Below are 22,746 nucleotides of genomic sequence, written 5' to 3'. Positions count from 1 at the left end.
GGGGACAGGAGGGACATTGGGGGGAATGGGAGGGACCATGAGGATAAGTGGGAGGACAGGAGGGACACTGAGGATAAGTGGGAGGAGGGGAGGGACATTGAGGATAAGTAGGGGGAGAGGAGGAACATTTGGAATAAGTGAGAGGAGGGGCATTGGGGATAAGTGGGGGGACAGGAGGGACATTGGGGGACAGGAGGAACATTGGAGGGACATTGGGGGGGCAGGAGGGACACTGGGGGACAGGAGGAACATTGGAGGGACAGGAGGGACATTGGGGGGGACGGGAGGGACATTGAGGATAAGTGGGAGGACAGGAGGGACATTGGGGGAAATGAGGGACATTGGGGGAACAGGAGGGACATTGAGGAAAATTGGGAGGAGGGGAGGGGCATTGGGGGAAATGAGGAATATTGGAGGGACAGGAGGGACATTGGGGGGACAGGAGGGACATTGAGGATAAGTGGGAGGAGGGGAGGGACATTAAGGAGACAGGAGGGACATTAAGGGGACAGGAGGGACATTGAGGGGACAGGAGGGACATTGAGGATAAGTGGGGGGAGAGGAGGAACATTTAGGATAAGTGAGAGGAGGGGCATTGGGGATAAGTGGGCGGACAGGAGGAACATTGGAGGGACAGGAGGGACATTGAGGATAAGTGGGGGGACAGGAGAGACATTGAGGATAAGTGGGGGGACAGGAGGGACATTGAGGATAAGTGGGGGTACTGGAGGGACATTGGGGGGACAGGAGGGACATTGGGGATAAGTGGGGGACAGGAGGGACATTGGGGGACAGGAGGAACATTGGGGGACAGGAAGGACATTGAGGATAAGTGGGAGGACAGGAGGGACATTAGGGGACAGGAGGAACATGGGGGGACGGACGGGAGGGACATTGAGGATAAGTGGGGGACAGGGGGGACAGGAGGGACATTGGGGATAAGTGGGGGATGGAGGAACATTAAGGATAAGTGGGAGGACAGGAGGGACATTGGGGGACAGGAGGGACATCAGGGATAAGTGGGGGACAGGAGGAACATTGGGGGGGACAAGAGGGACATTGAGGATAAGTGGGAGGACAGGAGGGACATTGAGGATAAGTGGGGGGACAGGAGGGACATGAGGGACATTGGGGATAAGTGGGTGGCAGGAGAGACATTGGGGGACAGGAGGAACATTGGTGGCGGGAGGGACATTGAGGATAAGTGGGAGGACAGGAGGGACTTTGGGGGGGAACAGGAAGGACATTGAGGATAAGTGGGGGACAGGAGGGACATTGGGGGCAGGAGGGACATTGAGGATAAGTGAGAGGACAGGAGGGACATTGGGGGGACAGGAGGGACATTGAGGATAAGTGGGGGACAGGAGGGACATTGGGGGGCAGGAGGGACATTGGGGGACAGGAGGAACATTGGGGGGAGGGACATTGAGGATAAGTGGGGGGACAGGAGGGACATTGGGGGGGACAGGAGGGACATTGGGGGACAGGAGGAACATTGGGGGAGCGGGAGGGACATTGAGGATAAGTGGGAGGACAGGAGGGACATTGGGGGGGGCAGGAGGGACATTGAGGATAAGTGGAAGACAGGAGGGACATTGGGGGGCAGGAGGGACATTGGGGACAGGAGGGACATTGGGGACAGGAGGGACATTGAGGATAAGTGGGAGGACAGGAGGGACATTGGGGACAGGAGGGACATTGAGGATAAGTGGGAGGACAGGAGGGACATTGGGGGGGGCCGGAGGGACATTGAGGATAAGTGGGAGGAGGGAAGGGACATTTGAGATAAGTGGGGGAGAGGGTGATGCTCTGTGTATGTGAAGTGTACATCCGTTTCACATACCGCAGTTTACTTGGTCAGGAAGATCCGGTTCCCCAGAGATGTCATTTCATTGCATGTGGGGTAGAGCTGGCGGCCTGGTGCCACACCGCCAGACTGGCTGCCACAATGTAGAAAGGGGAGATCCATCATCCAGTCCAGAGCGGTGGAAGAGAAGACGGCGGCGGTTCACACAGTAAGGCGGAGGCGGGACTCCTGGAGCAATCCAGCCCTGCCACCGCACGTGACCCCCGTTCATCCAATCACCGGGCACCCGCTGCCCATGCCGGAACCTGGTGGCCAGAGCACAGCCAGCGACACCGTCCGTACACAGTTAGCATTTGGACGGAGTGTCACTGGCACCTGATGCTGCGCCCCCCCAAATTTTGCGCCCGGGGCCACGACACCCCCCGCACCCCCATGCTACGCCACTGCCACTGGGCACTTAAACCCCCTTAATAACCAGACCAATTTTCAGCTTTTGGTGCTCTCACATTTTGAATGACAATTACTCAGTCATGCAACACTGTATCTATATGAAACTTTTGTCCTTTTTTTCACACAAATAGAGCTTTCTTTTGGTGGTATTTAATCACCTCTGGGTTTTTTATTTTTTGCGCTATAAAAGAGTTCGTTTCTGTTATAAAATTTTGCAAATGAGTAATTTTTCTTCATATATTTTGGCCAAAATTTATACCGCTACATATCTTTGGTAAAAATAACCCAAATCGGTGGATATTGTTTGGTCTTTGTGAAAGTTATAGAGTCCAAAAGCTATGGTGCCAATCTCTGAAAATTGATCACACCTGAAGTACTGACGGCCTATCTAATTTCTTGAGACCCTAACATGCCAGAAAAGTACAAATACCCCCCAAATGACCCCTTTTTGGAAAGAAGACATTCCAAGGTATTTAGAAAGATGCATGGTGAGTTTTTTGAAGTTGTCATTTTTTCCCACAATTCTTTGCAAAATCAAGTTTTTTTTAACTTTTTTTTCACAAAATTGTCATATTAGCAGGTTATTTCTCACACACAGCATATGCATACCACAAATTACACCCCAAAACACATTCTACTATTACTCCCGAGTACGACGATACCACATGTGTGAGACTTTTACACAGCGTGGCCACATACAGAGGCCCAACATGCATGGAGCACCTTCAGGCGTTCTGGAGCATCCAGGCCAATTCTGACATTCCTCTCCTACATGTAAAAATCATCATTTATTAGCTAGAAAATTACATAGAACCCCAAAACATTATATATGTTTTTTTAGCAAAGACCCTAGAGAATACAATGGCGGTCATTGCAACTTTTTATCTCGCACGGTATTTCCGTAGCAATTTTTTGAACGCGTTTTCTTTGGAAAAAAAACAGTTTTGTGCTTTAAAAAAAAAACAAAACAGTAAAGTTAGCCCAATGTTTTTGCATAATATGAAAGATAAAGTTACGCCGAGTAAATAGATACCCAATATGTCACCTTTCAAAATTGCACGCGCTTGTGGAATGGTGTCAAACTTCGTTACCCATAGGTGATGCTTTAAAAAATTTTACTGGTTACATGTTTTGTGTTACAGAGGAGGTCTAGGGCCAAAATTATTTCTTTCGCTCTACCGATCGTAGCGATACCTCACATGTGTGGTTTGAACACCGTTTTCATATGTGGGCGGGACTTACGTATGTGTTCGCTTCTGCATGCGAGCACACAGGGACAGGGGCGCTTTAAAAAATGTATTTTTTTTATTGTTAATTTTACTTTATTTATTTTAGTTTGATGCTTTTTTCAAAAAAAAAAAATTTTGACCTCTTTTATTTCTATTACAAGGAATGTAAACATCCCTTGTAATAGGAATATGGCATGGCAGGTCCTCTTTACAGTGAGATATGGGGTCAACAAGACCTCACATCTCACCTCTAGGCTGGGAAGCCTGAAATAAAAAAATAAAAAAAAAGATCCTGGCTTCGATCGTAGCGGTGAGTCGGTAGAAGCACCGGAGGGTGGCGGGAGGGGGGACGTCCCCTCTCCCCTCCCGTAAGAATGATCAAGCAGTGGAACAGCTGCTATGATCATTCTTATGGTGTAGGGAATCGCCGGATAAAAAAGTTTAATATCTGAATGATGTCTGTAGCTGCACCCATCATTCAGATATCCCAGCACAAAGTCAAGAACGTCGTATGACGGCGGGCGGGAAGTGGTTAAAACGCATTTTTTTTTTTTAACACAAAGTTGTCCATTTATACAATATTTCTAACACATAGCATGTACATACCAAAAATGACACCCCAAAATAGATTCTCCTACTCCTCCTGAGTACGGCAATATCACATGTGTGAGACTTCCACAGCCTGGCCACATACAGAGGCCGAGTACAGCCGAGTATGGCTGAGCATGGCAGAGTATGGCCAAGCATGGCAGGGTATGGCAGAGTATGGCTGGGTATGGCAGAGTATTGCGGGGTATTGCAGAGTATGGCAGGGTATCACCGAGTATGGCTGAGTATGGCAGGGTATCGCCGAGTATGACTGGGTATGGCTGGGTATTACAGAGTATTACTGGGTATGGCTGGGTATGGCGGGGTATTGCAGGGTATTTCAGGGTATTGCGGGGTATTGTGGGGTATTGCAGAGTATTGCACAGTTTGTGGGGTATTGCACAGTATTGTGGGGTATTGCAGAGTATTGTGGGGTATTGCAGAGTATTGCAGAGTATTGCGGAGTATTGCACATTATTGTGGGGTATTGCAGAGTATTGTGGGGTATTGCAGAGTATTGCGGGGTATTGCAGAGTAATGCGGGGTATTGCAGAGTATTGCAGAGTATTGCACAGTGTTGTGGGGTATTGCAGAGTATTGCACAGCATTGTGGAGTATTGCAGAGTATTGCGGAGTATTGCACAGTATTGTGGGGTATTGCAGAGTATGGCTGGGTATTGCAGAGTATTGTGGGGTATTGCAGAGTATTGCGGGGTATTGCAGAGTAATGCGGGGTATTGCAGAGTATTGTGGGGTATTGCAGAGTATTAAATATATATAAAACACAAAGCGCTGTGATGCTAAATAGCTGATAATTACACATAAAACCACGTGAGGCTGCTATCAAAAGAGAGTGTTTTCAGAATCACTTAAAAAGAATAAATAATGATATTTGAAGCGCTTCACAATGTGCATGAAAATGAATATATAAGAATAAATATAAATAGTCAAATAAATCCAGCGGTGAGTAAAAATTCCTAAAAAATCCAGCAATCAAAATAGTGTAAAATTATAAAAAATTAGTGACACCAAATGTGTAAAAAATTCACATAAAAAATCCACATAAAAATAAATATATAGGGATGTATTCAGAAGGTTCAATTATACAGGGGTAGAATCCTGATTGGTATAGATCTTTTGATCACTAGCAAAGCTGTTTAAAAACACTTGCTTAATTAAGGTGCTCATTGATAGTACCAATGTGTTTTTTGCTTCTATTCACAACCAATGTGAGAATCATAAACAGGCAGATAAGAGAAAAAAACAATCATTGTGCAATAGTTAGGATACCAAGGTACATAGGCAAACTTCAATCCACTCACGTGTGCCTTATAATGATAAGGCATATGCAGGTTTTACTATAGCAGTCAGCCGCCTTAGACAGGAGCAGATTCAGTGCAGTACACTGTGTGATACTGCTGATCTGCACAGAGCGTCCTTGGCTCCTCCAACGCGTTACATCACAGTCACGTGACTTTTTCAAGGATAATACAAGCTCTGACGGACTCAGCTTTATAGCACAACAGCAGAGTGGTTGCCATGGCTACAGCATGAGTTTGTCATCAGTATTGCACAGTGTTGTGGGGTATTGCAGAGTATTGCACAGCATTGTGGGGCATTGCAGAGTATTGCAGGGCATTGCAGAGCATTAGGGATGGCCGAGCATGGATGGATGGATGGCTGGATGTCACTGGTTAGCGCTGTGGGCACTACACATACAGCCTACAGCGCTACTGCCATCCATCCACCCCCCTCTCTGCTCACAGTGTACCGATCGGTACACAGGAGGGGAGGAGAGGAACCGGCGTCATCAGATGAAGCCGGTTTGTTTACATGTGATCGCTCTGTCATTTGACGCAGCGATCACATGGTAAACGGTCGCGATCAGCGGTCATTTACCGGGATCCGTGATGTGCTGGGTCCTCTGGACCCGGAGGTCATGGATGTGTTCAGGGGCATGCCCCAGGGGGCGCGCGAGAGGGGAACTCTGGGAAGACATCATATGACGTGATCCCAGAGTTAAGCAACCACCCTGCTGCCGTCATTCGGCTATGGACCGGTTGAAGTGATTAATATTTACTTCAGGTATTTTTTATAGCTAGCTGGCACTGTTTTTTTACCTCTATTAATGGTTAAATTGGGTGTTTACACCTAATTGTCCCACTAGATGTTATTAGTCCCTACACATTTTTTTTCTGGCATTTTTATATTTATTTCAGGTATTTTTAAAGCTAGATGGCACTGTTTTTGCCTCTATTAATGGTTAAATTGGGTGTTGTTATTTAATTTCCCGCTAGATGTCAGTAGTCCCTACAAAATATATTTTCTGGCATTTTATATGTATTTCAGGTATTTTTAATGCTAGATGGCACTGTTTTTACCTCTATCAATGGTTAGGCTAAACTGGGTGTAGTTAGACAATTTCCCCACTAGATTTCATTAGCTTTTACACAACAAAATTTATTTATATTTTTTATTTTTAATTTCATTGCATTGTGTATTTTTTTGTCTTGTTTCCCTTTTTGGCCTTTCGTTGTTTGTTGTTTTTTTATTTTAGTGACATTTTGTGATTATAAATGTCTTATAATGAACTGCGGTTCACCCTAATATTTAGCACCATTTTTTTTAAACAAATCTGTGAGATGTAATGTTCGTCTTTGACCACTGGGGGCTGTTTTTTGAAATTCCACCAGTGGCTGTGAGGACACGAGATTGCAGGGATACTATTTATAAGTTTCCATAGTAACCTATGGGCTTTATAAGCCCGACATCTGTCACCTGTCTCCCTATCCTTGAAAAAGTCACGTGACCAGTGACGTAACGCGTAGGAGGAGTCAGTGACATCACGGCTGAGACAGGAAGTAGGGATTGTAATGATACTGCTTGCTTTTAACCTAGATATAAGGTATTAGGTTTTATTAAAACCATTTCTTCTGTGAAATGACTACACTATGGAGTTCTTATTTGTCTTGTATGGCCTGTGAATGGAGAAGAGGAGGAGATCTAATCCAGTATAGCGGATATTTATCCCCGATTACTGAGCCATATGCCACATTCCTGGGTTCATGCTGTAAGGAGAAGATAGGAGAGTGGAATGTGAACTACCATAAAGGACCTGTATACCAAAGTTCCATTAGACCTGTTGGGGTCTTTGTTTAACCACTTAAGCCCCAGACCATTTGACTGGCCAAAGACCAGAGCACTTTTTGGGATTCGGCACTGCGTCGCTTTAACTGACAATTGCGCGGTTGTGAGACGTTGTACCCAAACAAAATTGACGTTCTTTTTTTCCCACAAATAGAGCTTTCTTTTGGTAGTATTTGATCACCTCTGCGGTTTTTATTTTTTGTGCTATGAACAAAAAAAGAGCTACAATTTTGAAAAAAAACGCAATATTTTTTACTTTTTGCTAAAATAAATATCCCCAAAAAATATATATATATAAAAAAAATTTGATACGTATTCTTCTACATATTTTTAGTAAAAAAAAATTGCAATCGGCGTATATTGATTGGTTTGTGCAAAAGTTATAGTGTCTACAAAATAGGGGATAGTTTTATGGCTTTTTTATTATTAATTTTTTTTTTACTAGTAATTACGGCGATCTGCGATTTTTATCAGGGCTGCAACATTATGGTGGACACATTGGACAATTTTGACATATTTTTGGGACCATTGGCATTTTTACAGCGATCAGTGCTATAAAATTACATTGATTACTGTAAAAATGTCACTGGCAGTGAAAGGGTTAACCACTAGGGGGCAGTGAAGGGGTTAAGTGTGTCCTAGTACGTGTTCTAACTGAAGGGGGATGGGACTGTGTAGGGAAGATGACAGGTCGTCTGTTCATACTCTGTATGAACAGACGATCTGTCTTTTCTCCCCTCAGAGAACTGGAAACTGTGTGCCCTGAGCAATCACGGAAGCCAGGCGGTGATCGCGACCGCAGGGCACTCACATCGGCTCCGTGGGCAAGCAAGGGACACGCACGTGCCCCCTAGTGGCCGTCTATGGTACCGACGTACCATGACAGCGATTCGCGCAGCCGAGTCATGTTGCCGCAGTACAACTGCAGCAACTGGTCGGCTTGAGGTTAAGGTGAGCTGCTAGAGCACATCCCAGGTGGATGCCTGGATGGTGGGAGCAATTGTGTTCACAACTTCCAAGAAATGCTTTTTGAGCACTTGATCTTCACATCTCATCACTTTTTGATGCACAGGCCCTTTATTATTGGGGACTTATTCATCTGATTTTACATAAAAATAATAAGAAAATATCTGCTTTTGTTCCAAGCACTTTATCATTGTTTCACACATTATCGCATCTTATCGCATAATACTGTATTTTTTATTAATTTTTTTAATTGGGGATAGTCATCCATGCATATTTGTCTATTTTTTCTGTATATCTTCTTGCATTAGCGCACCATTTTTTTATCATTATTTGTGTTAAGAGTGTTGAGGTCACTTGCTAATAGTTGCTGCGTTTTCATGTGTATTTTTAGGATGATATATTATCCTTTGGTATTTATTTTGTATAATAGTTTTGGTTGGCTGTGAGGTCCAAACAATCTTTACTGAGGGAGTTTACAGAATAAAATAAAATGTAAAAGTGAAGCAGAGTAACACTTCTCCAGGATGTCGGCAGTCAGTCACCATAACATAATGACATCACTCAGCATGTCGAGCAGAGCAATACAATCACAGCCACTTGTCTATTATACAGAACCTCCATATTTATAGCTGTATTCCTAGGAGACCCTCATGACTGTTGCTCGGGGTTCTGAGTCTTGTGCCCCATGCATCCACCTGAACCTCCATCAGAAAGAGGAGTCAAGGCTCCAGATTCTAGGTGTGTGCCTGTAAACCTGCATAGAGAATTGGGGGCTTTTTTGGTCCCCCCCACCATGGTCACATGTCACTGCAATGTGCTAAGATGTTACCAGGCAGACAAAGACACTCCCCATCACCTGGAGGAGGAGAGACTCCAATCTACAAAGGGTTGGTGGGATGATGGTGTTTGGGAGGATCTGCTACACTAATAACTCTCTTAGTTATTATTTTATACATTTCAGAGGTTTGTCAGGACTAATCACTTCCCTAATCTTATTTCCAGCCAAACTGAAGATGATGACACATGACAACAGATACTCAGGTTAGTAGGACATCCACATTTCATATGAAATCTCTTCTGGATGAACATTTTGTTCTGTTGTAAAGAGAAATTGACCTTAAGGCTTGTTAAGCCTCGGGACTTTTTTGGTGTGTTGAATTTGCAATGTTTAGAACATATCAATTCAATGGTGATGTTTTATTAAAACCAAAGATTTTATTTAAACAACTTTTTAAGAGAAGGGGAATATAATATCAAATAGAAATACAGAAATGTAATAAAATATAATGACACATCATAATAAGAATACCACTTTTCTCAACATGTTTCGCTCTATAGAGCTTCTTCAGGAGATTTAGCATGTGGCATCACTGTTGTACTAAAGATTACATAAAAAAGAAACAAAAACAAAAGAGAAAGAGAGATCAATTGATTGTTAATTGCATCATTTGTTTAGGTATACATTTTTGCATTTAAACAGAAGGGGAACTTGTATATATAAAAAAATATGAACTATATTTGGTATTATGGAAACATAGTATAAGAGCAAAGGGTCTACATTTCATATACACAAAAAGTATTGGACTGCTATGTTGAAAAAGGGAATCTTACCTAAAAAATGTATTATACTCAATGCTAGTAATCCCAGATGTTTAGGGTTCTACTCCATGGATAGTCTACCCCAGTGACTCAACGCCTCATGTGGAAGTTTGCAGAGATAATACAAAGGCGATCAAAGTTGGAGAAAGTCCTTACTGGCGAGAGAAGGACCAATGAGGATAAAATTGATGACAAAAATATATGCACATATATACATGCATGTATTATGTTATGTTATGTTTTTGTTAAATCAAAATAATTGGGTAATAATATCGTAAATAAATAAGAAAAAAATATTATTTTGAAAGTTACCTCAACGGCCCATCCACAGTGTTAATTGGACAAAAGACACTTTGAAAGGCGCATGTATAGGAGTGGAAATAGCGTAATGGGTTACAAGTATTGAGGGAGACCTGGAGAGGGAGGGGGCCAGCACCTACCCAGTTTCAACCAGACCCTAAAACGTAATGGTGAAAGAAAAAAAGTATGTATTGATTGTTTAAAAAGGAAAAGAGGGTATCATATAAGGGGTCAGGCGGCTGCTTTTTCATAATGCAATGTAGACCTACCTCAATGAAGCAATGAGTAAGGGTTGGGGGAAGTCCATCAGTCAAGGAGAGCTCCTTCCGTCTTGTCCTGGATGTGTCCAGCAGAGGAGTGATGGGGAAATAGGGAGGGATTCCCCGTACTTGTACTAAACTCCGGCGCGGCGGTGTCTGTCATCACCGCCGTGGACGTAAGGAGAGTGTTACTGCGCATGCACCCGCACACACAAGCATGGCGTCAGGGCTCCGTCCATGATGCGTAGTCACTGATTGCCATGTTGAAAAGTCCTTTGCCTTAAGATGGAAGGAGGAAGGCATAAAGGCACAGGAGAGAGTGAGACCGGGTCGAAAACAAATCGATCATGGGATCAGACCTCGAGGCTAAGGAAAGGGGATGGAAAAAATAAAAAAGAGGGGAGGGCGTGATGGCGAGAGGTGGAAAAGGGTGCATATTAACACATAGAGGGCACTGACGATGGAGGCCATTGATTAGGGACCATACATCAGGAGTGCCCCGGGTATCCGTGCAAACTAAAAAAAGGGAAAGAGGCTTGAAATTGGGAGAAGACATGGCATGGAGAGAAAATTTAATAATTGTAAAAATGAAAATTATGCATGAGCTTGGATAATCAAGAAAGAATTACATACATATATACATTTATTGAATATCTATTTTTTGTAGCTAGGCCACACAATTTGGCACAACATGAATTTGGAAAAATCAAAAGATATCAAATAAGATTAAAAAAAACAAAATACATAGTCTTTAGAGTCTGGTACCTTTTGCTTTCATTGGTGATGATGGGGGGTACATAGTGGACATAGTACATAGTGGATACATAGTGGCTATGTAAAATTTTGTCTTTAATGGATCGTGATCGTCTGTAGGTTATTTCGGGATAGTTCTTTAAATGTTTGGAAACACGTGGGTCCCCCATAAGGAGGTACCAGTGTCTTTGCATTAGATCGCGTATTTGTTTGTGTTGTCCAGAGTATCTGGTGATAAGTCTTAGTCCTGAAGATGATTTTGGAGTTGGGAGGCCATGGATGAGGTCAGATCTGTTCTGTTTTTTGGCCCTAGCATAGGCCTTTTTTAGGCACTTATTGCTATAGCCACAAAGTTTTAAATGGTTTTGTAGAACCCTGGCTTCCTGCTCAAAATGATTGTTTTTACTACGATTCCTCCTGAGACGGAGATATTGTCCATAAGGTATGTTAGTGATCAGGGACGGAGGATGTGAGCTGGTAGCATGGAGGAGTGAGTTACCCACTGAGGGTTTGCGATAAAGTGTGGTACCTATGGTTCTATCTTCATTGATGAAGATTTGTATGTCTAGGAAAGTCAGCCTGTCTTGGCTGGCTTCCATGGTGAAAGTGAGATTGTATTGATTTGATTTCAAACTCTCAAAAAAGAGAGATAAATCATCACGGGATCCTGTCCATACAAAGAAAATATTGTCAATATATCGCCTCCAAATTGGTAACAATTCAAAAAACTGCTGCAAATCATCGTCAAAAGATAAGTCACACTCCCACCCCCCCAGATACAGATTTGCATAGGAAGTAGCACATTTAGTTCCTATGGCTACTCCCTGTATCTGGAGGTAGTGGGAGTGTTAAAAAATTAAGACATTGTTGTGTAGGATAAATCGCAAAAGGTCCAAAATAAATTGATTATAAGCTGGAGGTGCCTCACTATTGAGTTAGATGAAACCCTCTACAACTCCAATACCCCTATCATGGGTAATGGAGTTGAAGAGGGCCTCTACATCTAGACAGATCAACCATGCCCCAGTGGGCAGAGCCAGACCATCAAGGGCTTTGAGAAGTTCTCTAGTATCTTGTAGATAAGAAGCTAGGTCTTCCACGTTAGGTCTGAGATAGTCGTCAACCATTTGACTTGCCTTTTCAGTCAAACAACCGTTTCCTGACACGATAGGGCGGCCTGGGTTTTTTTTTTAATTCTTGTGGATTTTGGGAAGTGCATACAGTGTGGGTGTGCATGGAAAGGGAACATTGAGAAATTCCCAGGTTTGTTTATTAATTAGGCCCTGATGGTAAGCTGACCCAATTAAATGCCGATAGCGGATAGCCATAAGTTGTATATGACTGTCCCATATTTTTTTATACCAATGTCGGTTGTTTAGCAATCACATCACCATAGATTCATATTGATAACATTCCATGATGACAAGGTAGCCCCCCTTAACAGAGGGTTTGATAACTAAGTTCTGATTCTTTTGTAGAGAGGATAAGGCTTCTATTTGGGAAGGTGTTAAATTTGAGTCATGGAGCCCCTTCCATTTTGTTTTTTTGATTTCCTCAGTGACTTGTTGGGTAAATGCCCAGACATTTGGATTCCCATGTAGAGCCGGGAAGGTTTTTGATTTTGGTTTATAATCTTTGGGTTGAGAAATAGCCGGAGATGGGAATTTGATTTGCAAAGGGGTAAAGGAAATAGCGGAAGCAGGTGAATCCAAGAAAAGAGATTCAGCTTCCTCGATATCTGTTTGGTCAATGTGTCCCTCATCCCATAACTCCATTAGATCTTCTAAGGCCTTGATGTCATTTAGGCTGGGAGTTTGAGGGGGGGTTGAGGTTTGGGGATTAGTAATGCGTCAGGTGGTGGCTTGGATTTGTCAAATGAAATGCGAAGCGTAAGTTTTCTTGCGAATAAATTGAGATCCTTAATTAACTCAGATTGATCAATTTTCTGTGTTGGACAGAAGGATAACCCTAGTTCCAAGACATAAACTTGATCAGGTGTAAGAGAAATAGATGAGAGATTAACTATCTCGAACCTTTTGGGATTTTCTGTGACATTGATTCTGTGCCCATGGTTTTCTTTTGGTCGTGCACTGGTTGCGTGAAAATAGGGGCCGGGTGAAAATCCAACTGTGTGATATCATTAATATTACTTACTTGCAGAAGTGCAGATTGTGTGGGAAGTGAGTTAGCTAAACCGATATTGGTGACAGATTCCCGGTGATTCGGTGCGTTAGTGACAGCGTTATTTTTGGCCGTGGTGGCTCTGGTGCTCATCGGAGCCCGGCCTGTACTCATGGCTCGTTTAGATGGATCCAGAAGTGCATTCACATTTCCGTCAGTTCCGTTAGTTAATCTCTCATCTATTTCCCTTACACCTGATCAAGTTTCTGTCTTGGAACTAGGGTTATCCTTTTGTCCAACACAGAAAATTGATCAATTTGAGTTAATTAAGGATCTCAATTTATTCGCAAGAAAACTTATGCTTCGCATTTCATTTGACAAATCCAAGCCACCACCTGACGCATTACCAATCCCCAAACCTCAACCCCCCCTCAAACTCCCAGCCTAAATGACATCAAGGCCTTAGAAGATCTAATGGAGTTATGAGACGAGGGACACATTGACCAAACAGATATCGCGGAGGCTGAATCTCTTTTCTTGGATTCACCTGCTTCCCCTATTTCCTTTACCCCTTCTCAAATCAAATTCCCATCTCCAGCTATTTCTCAACCCAAAGATTATAAACCAAAATCAAAAACCTTCCCGGCTCTACATGGAAATTCAAATGTCTGGGCATTTATCCAACAAGTCACTGAGGAAATCAAAAAAACAAAATGGAAGGGGCTCCATGACTCAAATGTAACACCTTCCCAAATAGAAGCCTTATCCTCTCTACAAAAGAATCAAAACTTAGTTATCAAACCCTCTGATAAGGGGGGCAACCTTGTCATCATGGAATGTTATCAATATGAATCTATGGTGATGCGATTGCTAAATAACCGACATTGGTATAAAAAATATGGGATAGTCATATACAACTTATGGCTATCCGCTATCGACAATTAATTGGGTCAGCTTACCATCAGGACCTAATTAATAAACATACCTGGAAATTTCTCAATGTTCCCTTTCCATGCACACCCACACTGTATGCACTTCCTAAAATCCACAAGAATTTAAAAAAAAAAACCCAGGCCACCCTATCGTGTCAGGAAACGGTTGTTTGACCGAAAAGGTCAAATGAAAAAAGTCAAATGGTTGATGACTATCTCAGACCTCATGTGGAAGACCTAGCTTCTTATCTACAAGATACTAGAGAACTTCTGAAAGCCCTTGATGGTCTGGCTCTTCCCACTGGGGCGTGGCTGGTCTGTATAGATGTAGAGGCCCTCTAAAAACTCCATTACCCATGATAGGGGTATTGGGGTTGTAGAGGGTTTCATCTCACTCAATAGTGAGGCACCTCCAGCTTATAATCAATTTATTTTGGACCTTTTGTGATTTATCCTACACAACAATGTCTTCATTTTTGAACGCTCCGACTACCTCTAGATACAGGGAGTAGCCATGGGAACTAATTGTGCTCCTTCCTATGCAAACCTGTATCTGGGGGGTGGGAGCGTGACTTATATTTTGACAATGATTTGCAGCAGTTTTTTGAATTGATACCAATTTGGAGACGATACATTGACAATATTTTCTTTGTATGGACAGGATCCCGTGATGATTTATCTCTCTTTTTTGAGAGTTTGAAATCAAATCAATACAATCTCACTTTCATCATGGAAGCCAGCCAAGACAGGCTGACTTTCCTAGACATACAAATCTTCATCAATGAAGATAGAACCATAGGTACCACATCTTATCGCAAACCCTCAGTGGGTAACTCACTCCTCCATGCTACCAGCTCACATCCTCTGTCCCTGATCACTAACATACCTTATGGACAATATCTCCTTCTCAGGAGGAATTGTAGTGAAAACAATCATTTTGAGCAGGAAGCCAGGGTTCTACAAAACCGTTTAAAACTTTGTGGCTATAGCAATAAGTGCCTAAAAAAGGCCTATGCTGGGGCCAAAAAACAGAACAGACCTGACCTCATCAATGGCCTCCCAACTCCAAAATCAACTTCAGGACTAAGACTTATCACCAGATACTCTGGACAACACAAACAAATACGTGATCTGATGCAAAGTGCAAAGACACTGGTACCTCCTTATGGGGGACCCACGTGTTTCCAAACATTTAAAGAACTATCCTGAAATAACCTACAGACGATCACGATCATTAAAGACAAAATTGTACATAGCCACTATGCTTCACCCCCATCATCACCAATGAAAGCAAAAGGTACCAGACCCTGTCATAAATGTGGCTTCTGCAGGGGGCGCATGCACGACTTCCGCGGGATCGGCTGCATATCTGAGTAGCTCCGTACTACTCAATCCGTTTAGCCTGCTCTCTGGGGCCAGAACTCAGCAAAACTTGGCACAAACAGTCCTAACACCCCCAGGAACAAGCTGTGCATGCCTTCGAAGCGGAAAAAACCAGAGCGGACGGCGCAGAGGTCCCTTACTAACTATCTGCTGAACTCACAAGAAAGATACGGCATGGCTCAAGATGGCGCCAGCAGCCCTGCCTCTCCCTCTACACGGCGCACACAGGCAGAATCTGATCCACCGTATGACAGTGAGTACTCTGCCCCTCTCACAAAAGATGATCTAGAAAAAAGCCTAGAATCCATATACAGTAAGATTGCCACTAAATTCCAGACAGAGCTGCATAAAAGCACCAATACCCTAACTCAGGAGATTGCAGATCTGGGATCTCGTACAGATCGTTTGGAAACAAAGCATGACGAGCTATTCAATGCCCACAATGAGCTCTCCAGGGAATATGAAAACCTGGCCACAACAGTCACGCAGTTACAATCACAGGTTGAAGATCTCGACAATCGTAACAGACGTAACAATCTCAGGGTTAGGGGGATCCCTGAATCTAACATTGACTTGATCCCTGCTATCTGCAAGCTATTTCAATCATTGCTACCAGACTATGAGGTAGAATCATTTACTTGCGACCGCATTCATCGTGCTTTGCGTCCAAAACCACCTCCAGATAAACCCCCTAGAGACATTGTACTCTGCCTGAAAGACTTCCTTATCAAAGAGGAGATCCTCAGGGCTGCTCGCAATTCCCAGTCTATCACCTTGGATGGCACACCGCTGGGGATTCCCCTTTAAACTCTCCATTCCTCATAATGGAACGACATATACAGCTACTACCTTGTTGGAAGGGCAGGAGATTCTGGTGAAATTGGGCTTGCTGGATGCTGCTGCTGTACCTCGCCCGCCCGCTACCCCAAGATCGACCCCAATTTGGCGCACACCTTCTCCTAGACGCAATAGAAGGAATGTCAGACAAGACAATGCTCTTGACCATAATTGAATGTCTGACCTACACCTGTCTTCTTCTGGATGCTGACTTGGTTCTTACCATATAGCCTTGTTTGACTTTGCTTGCTCTCTCCTTTGAATAGATCGCCACCTACTGCCCGTTCTTGGATGTGAAAATATCCTAGGATGAACTTCTGCGCTACTATAATCAAATCGTGTGAAATAAATATTGATGCTGCAAAATCGAAAATAGTGAACACCCTTCACTAGTAATAAAACTAAACAAATGCACAATAAGGATGAATTGTGTAAGTGATTCTGCGCAACAACTACTCCATAAATCGTGCTACTACATATAGCTGAGTACCTCCTAAAGTTCCTTATAATATGGAGCCTAAAAATAATAAACAAACGTGACTGTCCTTCAATAATAAAAAATATTAATAATAAAATGAAAACGTGAATCAAAGTGACTTCAGTGCTGCTCAATCATATAAATCGCATATACAAAAAACATATAAACTGTGATTGATTCAGTGAGCATGCGTTGATAGGCGATCTGGTGACTTTTCGTGGCAATGGATGCCCACTAGGGGCTCTCAGAACTCTCACCTCAGTGACACAATATAAGTGCCTGTGTGCATTCAGTGGGTCTGTGCTTGTTCCGGTCCGGTCTAGTGTCGGCGTCCTGTTCCGTCTCAGGGGGGGAAGACGCCTCCTCCGGTGGGTGAGCTCTTCTGCCGCCAGCCGCCGTTCTTGGATGTCCCTCGCAGCAATCTTTGTTTTCCTGTTCACTGGTGATTGCCTTCTAGTTTATTCCCTCACTGATGACACCCACTCACACCTGAGGACTTCTGGATCCCTTTGAACTGTCTCCTGGATTCCCACCCACGGAACCTCAGACATTCAGATGAACACCAGTATGACCACTCTCCGAAACCCCCCTTCTCCCCCCCTTTTTTTTTTTTTGTTTGTATATTTAGGTGGATGTTATGATCTATATACATTTGGACGGAGAAATGGGTAGAGCACGCATCCAGGTATTTTCAGAAGCTTGCATCTAGGCTCTGATCGTGGACATTGGGGTGCTTTCTGGGTTAAGTCCCCTGATAAGTATGATACTAGCATGCACATGCTTTACGTTATTTCATGAATAAATGTCAGCTATTCCGATGGATGTCGCTCCCATGCCACCCCACTCCACTCATATCTTGACTTCCCCTCAAAGTCTGGATATGACTCTTGGAGTAATGCCGCGTACACACGAGCGGACTTTACGGCAGACTTTGCCCGGCGGACTTTTCAACGTACTTTACGACGGACTTTCTGAATGAACGGACTTGCCTACACACAATCCACCAAAGTCCGTCGAATTCGTACGTGATATCGTACGACCGGACTAAAACAAGGAAGTTCATAGCCAGTAGCCAATAGCTGCCCTAGCGTGGCTTTTTGTCCGTCGAACTAGCATACAGACGGCGGACTTTTCGACCGGACTCGATTTCAACGGATTAATTTAAAACATGTTTCAAATGTAAGTCCGTCCAACTTTTGAGAAAACAAAGTCCGCTGGAGCCCACACACGATCGAATTGTCCGACGAAATTCAGTCCGCCGGGCAAAGTCTGCCGTAAAGTCCGCTCGTGTGTACGCGGCATTAGAAGCATTTCCGCCTCTTACAATTTTATTGTCTCAGTTTCAGGATTATGCAATTTGCAACCTGACCCAATGTTTTACCAGCTCTTTCTAGTTGTGCTGGTTTTTTTGGTTACTTGTTTTTCGACTCTACACTTTTTTTTTCAGTTTATTTTTTTTTATGGTCTGTAACGTATCATTCAAGGCATTTTATATATTAAGCAATACATGGTATATTTTATGGGATGTCTCATACATGCCGTTGCCCTTGTGGTGGAGAATTTGAGCGGAACACAAACATCATCACCACTCTATTCAGGTGAACTTCATTTGCTCATCTCTTATAGATGGTAATTGCTTGCATCACGCACAATGTGTGGGGCTTTAAATCTCCCCACAAGCGAAAAAAGGCCTTTACTACTTACAAACAATTAGGAGCTAAAATTGTCTTGCTGCAGGAGACCCATTTTGCTACAAATAAACACCCTACTTTTTTTCATAGATCATACAAACTTTTTTCACCCATTATCAGACTAAAAGTAGATTTTTAGCTATATTGTTACATAACGCATTCCCTTTAGAAGTACAACAGGTATATAAGGATCCTGATAGTAGATTTCTTATTATTAAAGGAGTGATAACAGGAAGGGATATAATAATTGCAAATGTTTATGCACCTAATGTAGCACAAGCCTCCTTCTTTGCCACTTTTTTCAGGACTCTTGAAAGATACTCTTCAACACATATGTTTGTAGGGGGAGATCTTAATCTTGTAGGTCACCCCCAATTAGATAGAAACACCACATCCCACACCTCGGCAGCTTTTCCCAAAACCATGACTAGATCTTTACAGTCCTTTCAACTGGCTGATGCATGGCGAGCACATAATACAGGGGCCAGAAACTACACATTTTATTCTCACCCTCACAATTCTTTTGCCAGACTAGATTATATTTTTTGCACTCCCATCATTCTGGCCAATTCTGTTAACTCGGACATTCTGGTCTGTCCTTGGTCGGACCACAATATTGTTACTCTAACCACCTCTCTCATTGGCATGTCAGACACTCCTTACTCCCTACTAGCTGATCCCATCACAAGACAGGAAATTTTCACTGCTATACAGGAATACTTTCGGCTGAATGCCACCCCTGATGTATCTTCTAGTACTTTGTGGGTGGCACATAAAGCCGTTCTGCGGGGTAAACTCATTAGCATAGCCTCTAAGATAAACAGAGAATGATGGCAACAAATATACACTCTTACAACAGAACTAGACAAATTACATAAGCTACAAACCGGGAATCCGACTCTGGCTAATGCACAATTGGTAGCCCAAAAACGACTTGAGCTAGATACCCTTTTATCAGCAAAAACGGAGAAAGCTCTTCGTTGGTCCAAAGCTAAATTTCTCCTACATAGCAATTCGGCCTCCTCTATGTTTGTTCGTAAATTGAATCAAACTATACATCCTCCACACTTATACAAACTCCGCAATTCTGACAAATATGGTCTCCCACCCTAAGAAAGTTCTGACTGTGTTTGAACAATTCTATTCCAACCTACTCCCTCCTCCCCCCTTCTTCCCAACGCAAACATCCCATGATTGGCTTTCCTCACTTCCATTACCTTCTTTATCACTTTCTCAAATAGAAGCTCTGAATGCTCCTTTTACCGAGGAAGAAATATTGGCAGTAATTAAATCCTTGAAACGTTTGGTCGCCCCAGGTCCCAACGGGTTTTCAGCCATTTACTATAAGCATTACGCCTCTATTCTAACTCCACGACTAACTACCATGTTTAACAATGTCCTAAAAGGTGAACGTTTCCCGATTGAAATGACTTTGGCCAACATGTCACTCCTACCAAAGCCCCACAAAGACCATACTCTCCCACAAAACTACAGGCCGATTTCGGTCATTAACAATGATCTTAAATTTTTTAGTCGTGCTCTGGCAGATAGATTAGCTAATATTATTGAAACCTTGACTTTGGCCGATCAATCAGGCTTCATTCCACATAGGCTTATCACAAATAACATCCGCCTAGCCCTGAATGTTCAGCAAGATGCTAACCTGCACAAAAAACAGGTCCTTCTTTTGAGCCTTGACATAAATAAGGCATTTGATAGTGTCCTCTGGCCTTATATGCTTTCAGTTCTAAGACAGATGGGTTTCAAGGACGAAATTCTCTGTGGGGTGCAGGCCCTTTATCATCAGCCTAAAACTAGAATTAAATTACCAGGGTGCAACTCTGATTTTTTCACACTGGGCAGGGGCACCCGCCAGGGATGCCCTTTATCTCCCCTATTATTTGCCCTTGCATTAGAGCCCCTGGCAATAGCCATTAGACAGCACCCAGATATATCTGGTTATCCCCTTGGTTCTTCCCATTTCAAACTCTGTATGTATGCAGACGACGTTATGATATTTCTGACCCAACCCCAAATTTCCCTTCCTAATTTATTTGTTGTACTGAATAAATTTGCCTCTGTATCTGGACTTACGGTGAATATGACCAAATCCACATCTCTCCCTATTAATTTACCCCCTGCCCAGTGTGAATTGCTCAGAGGATCCTTCCTTTTCCAATGGTCAAACAATAAAATCCCATATCTTGGCATTTTCATCACTCCACACTTTTTGTCTCTCTTCAATGCTAACTATCCCGCATGTGTAACCCGATTACGAAATCTACTTAAAACCTGGAGTTCGTACCGTATATCTTTTTTAGGTAAAGTCAAGGCAGTAAAAATGACCCTATTACCAAAGCTTTTATATCTCTTCCGTTCCCTACCTACCAATATCTCAAAAACTTATATTGACGGATTACAGCGAGAGGTTAATAAATTTATTTGGCAGAATAAACTACCCAGATTCTCAAAACACATTCTGTATAAATCCCAATCCACAGGAGGTCTGTGTTTACCCAACCTTTGGTTCTATTTCCTAGCAGCACAATTTTCACAGATAGCGCAGTGGAACATTCCGGATTCAAGGGTACCATGGGTAAAATTTGAATCCGTTTCCATTTTGCCCTACTGTCTCCAGTCCATATTGTGGTCACCATCTAATGTTACGCATAAGCTTACTTCCCTTAACTTGATAGTCTTTCAATCTCTCACACTTTGGCACCGCTATAAAACTAGACTAATGTCCCGTACACATGGTCGGATTTTCCGACGGAAAATGTGTGATAGGACCTTGTCGGAAATTCCGACCGTGTGTAGGCTCCATCACACATTTTCTATCGGATTTTCCGACACACAAAGTTTGAGAGCAGGATATAAAATTTTCCGACAACAAAATCCATTGTTGGAAATTCCGATCGTGTGTACACAAATCCGACGGACAAAGTGCCACGCATGCTCAGAATAAATAAGGAGATGAAAGCTATTGGCCACTGCCCCGTTTATAGTCCCGACGTACGTGTTTTACATCACCGCGCTCAGAATGATCGGATTTTCCGACAAATTTGTGTGACCGTGTGTATGCAAGACAAGTTTGAGCCAACATCCGTCGGAATGTCCGAACAAAGTCCGACTGTGTGTACGGGGCATTAGACTGAGTTCACCAGCCCCTTCGGCCTCATCCTTCCTTGGGGAACCACTGTTAACCCCAGCATTTCATCACCCTGAGAACTTTGCTTGGTGGAAATCTAATTCCTTAACTACCTTAGCAGACCTTCAACTTGGAAATGCATTTGCCACATTTGAACTCCTCCGCACATATAAACAAATACCACTACGGGAATATCTCCGCTTTATGCAAATAAGGCATTTTTATATCTCCCATTACAATCTTACCCCTTCCACTCCTTCTACCTCTTACGAACAGATCTGCTGTGAAAATCCAAGAGGTAAAGGTCTCATTTCTACCCTTTATAAAACTATATTGGAATGGGGTTTTTCAGGTGATCTTTTATAGAGGACCAAATGGGAGACCGACTGTAATGAACAATTTTCTCGGGAAGACTGGGAAACCATGCTAGCAAATCTCCGTAAAGCTACTAAATCACTAGCAGTTAGGGAAACAGCCTATAAGGTCCTCACTAGATGGTACTACACACCCTCCGGACTTCATATAATGTACCCTGGAACATCGGGATTGTGCTTCAGAGGCTGCCAATTACCAGGCACATTCAAACACATATTTTGGGATTGTAGAACTCTAGCCCCGATATGGGAAAGGGTGACCGCGGTCGCCTCTGCAATCTCCGGAACCCCTCTGAAGCTCACGCTCCCGATGTGTTTACTTGGAGCACCTATCCCGGGAATCTTGCGCAAAGAGGAATGTCTTATACACACAATATGTATATCCACCCTCTGGGTCGTTGCCCTTCACTGGAAATCCCCGGTTGTCCCCCTAACCTTATTTGATCGTAGATGGAAGCCTTGGAAATCCCATAAACACATTTTATTGACACAAAGCTAGAAACTGCATAATGTACCTAGACCATGTATAGTTTATACCTTCCTGTATGGGTTTTTTCATGATATATTCTGTAGGCTTTTGAAATATTTTTTTTATGTCACAACCCTTTCAGTTATTATGCTTTGGATACCATTGATTATGATGTACATTGATACCAGACTGTAGATTTTATTCTTTTGTTTAT

At 43.0% G+C, this 22,746-nt stretch overlaps 1 protein-coding gene across 2 annotated transcripts in view; it reads left to right on the top strand.

Annotated features, from left to right (window-relative positions):
- The window catches only part of LOC141133867 (NACHT, LRR and PYD domains-containing protein 3-like), a 314,489-nt gene that overhangs the window by 134,784 nt on the left and 156,959 nt on the right, over positions 1 to 22,746 (top strand). For both annotated transcript variants that reach the window (XM_073623452.1, XM_073623451.1), the window contains exon 4: positions 9,190 to 9,228. In XM_073623452.1, the coding sequence (XP_073479553.1) occupies positions 9,190 to 9,228 (39 nt within the window). The remainder of the gene's footprint in view (positions 1 to 9,189; positions 9,229 to 22,746) is intronic.

The sequence above is a fragment of the Aquarana catesbeiana genome, linkage group LG03 (assembly GCF_042186555.1).
Source record: "Aquarana catesbeiana isolate 2022-GZ linkage group LG03, ASM4218655v1, whole genome shotgun sequence".
In the NCBI taxonomy this organism is placed as follows: Eukaryota; Metazoa; Chordata; class Amphibia; order Anura; family Ranidae; genus Aquarana; species Aquarana catesbeiana.
The sequence above is the reverse complement of the archived record's forward strand: the minus strand, read 5'-3'. Positions and strand labels throughout refer to the sequence as shown.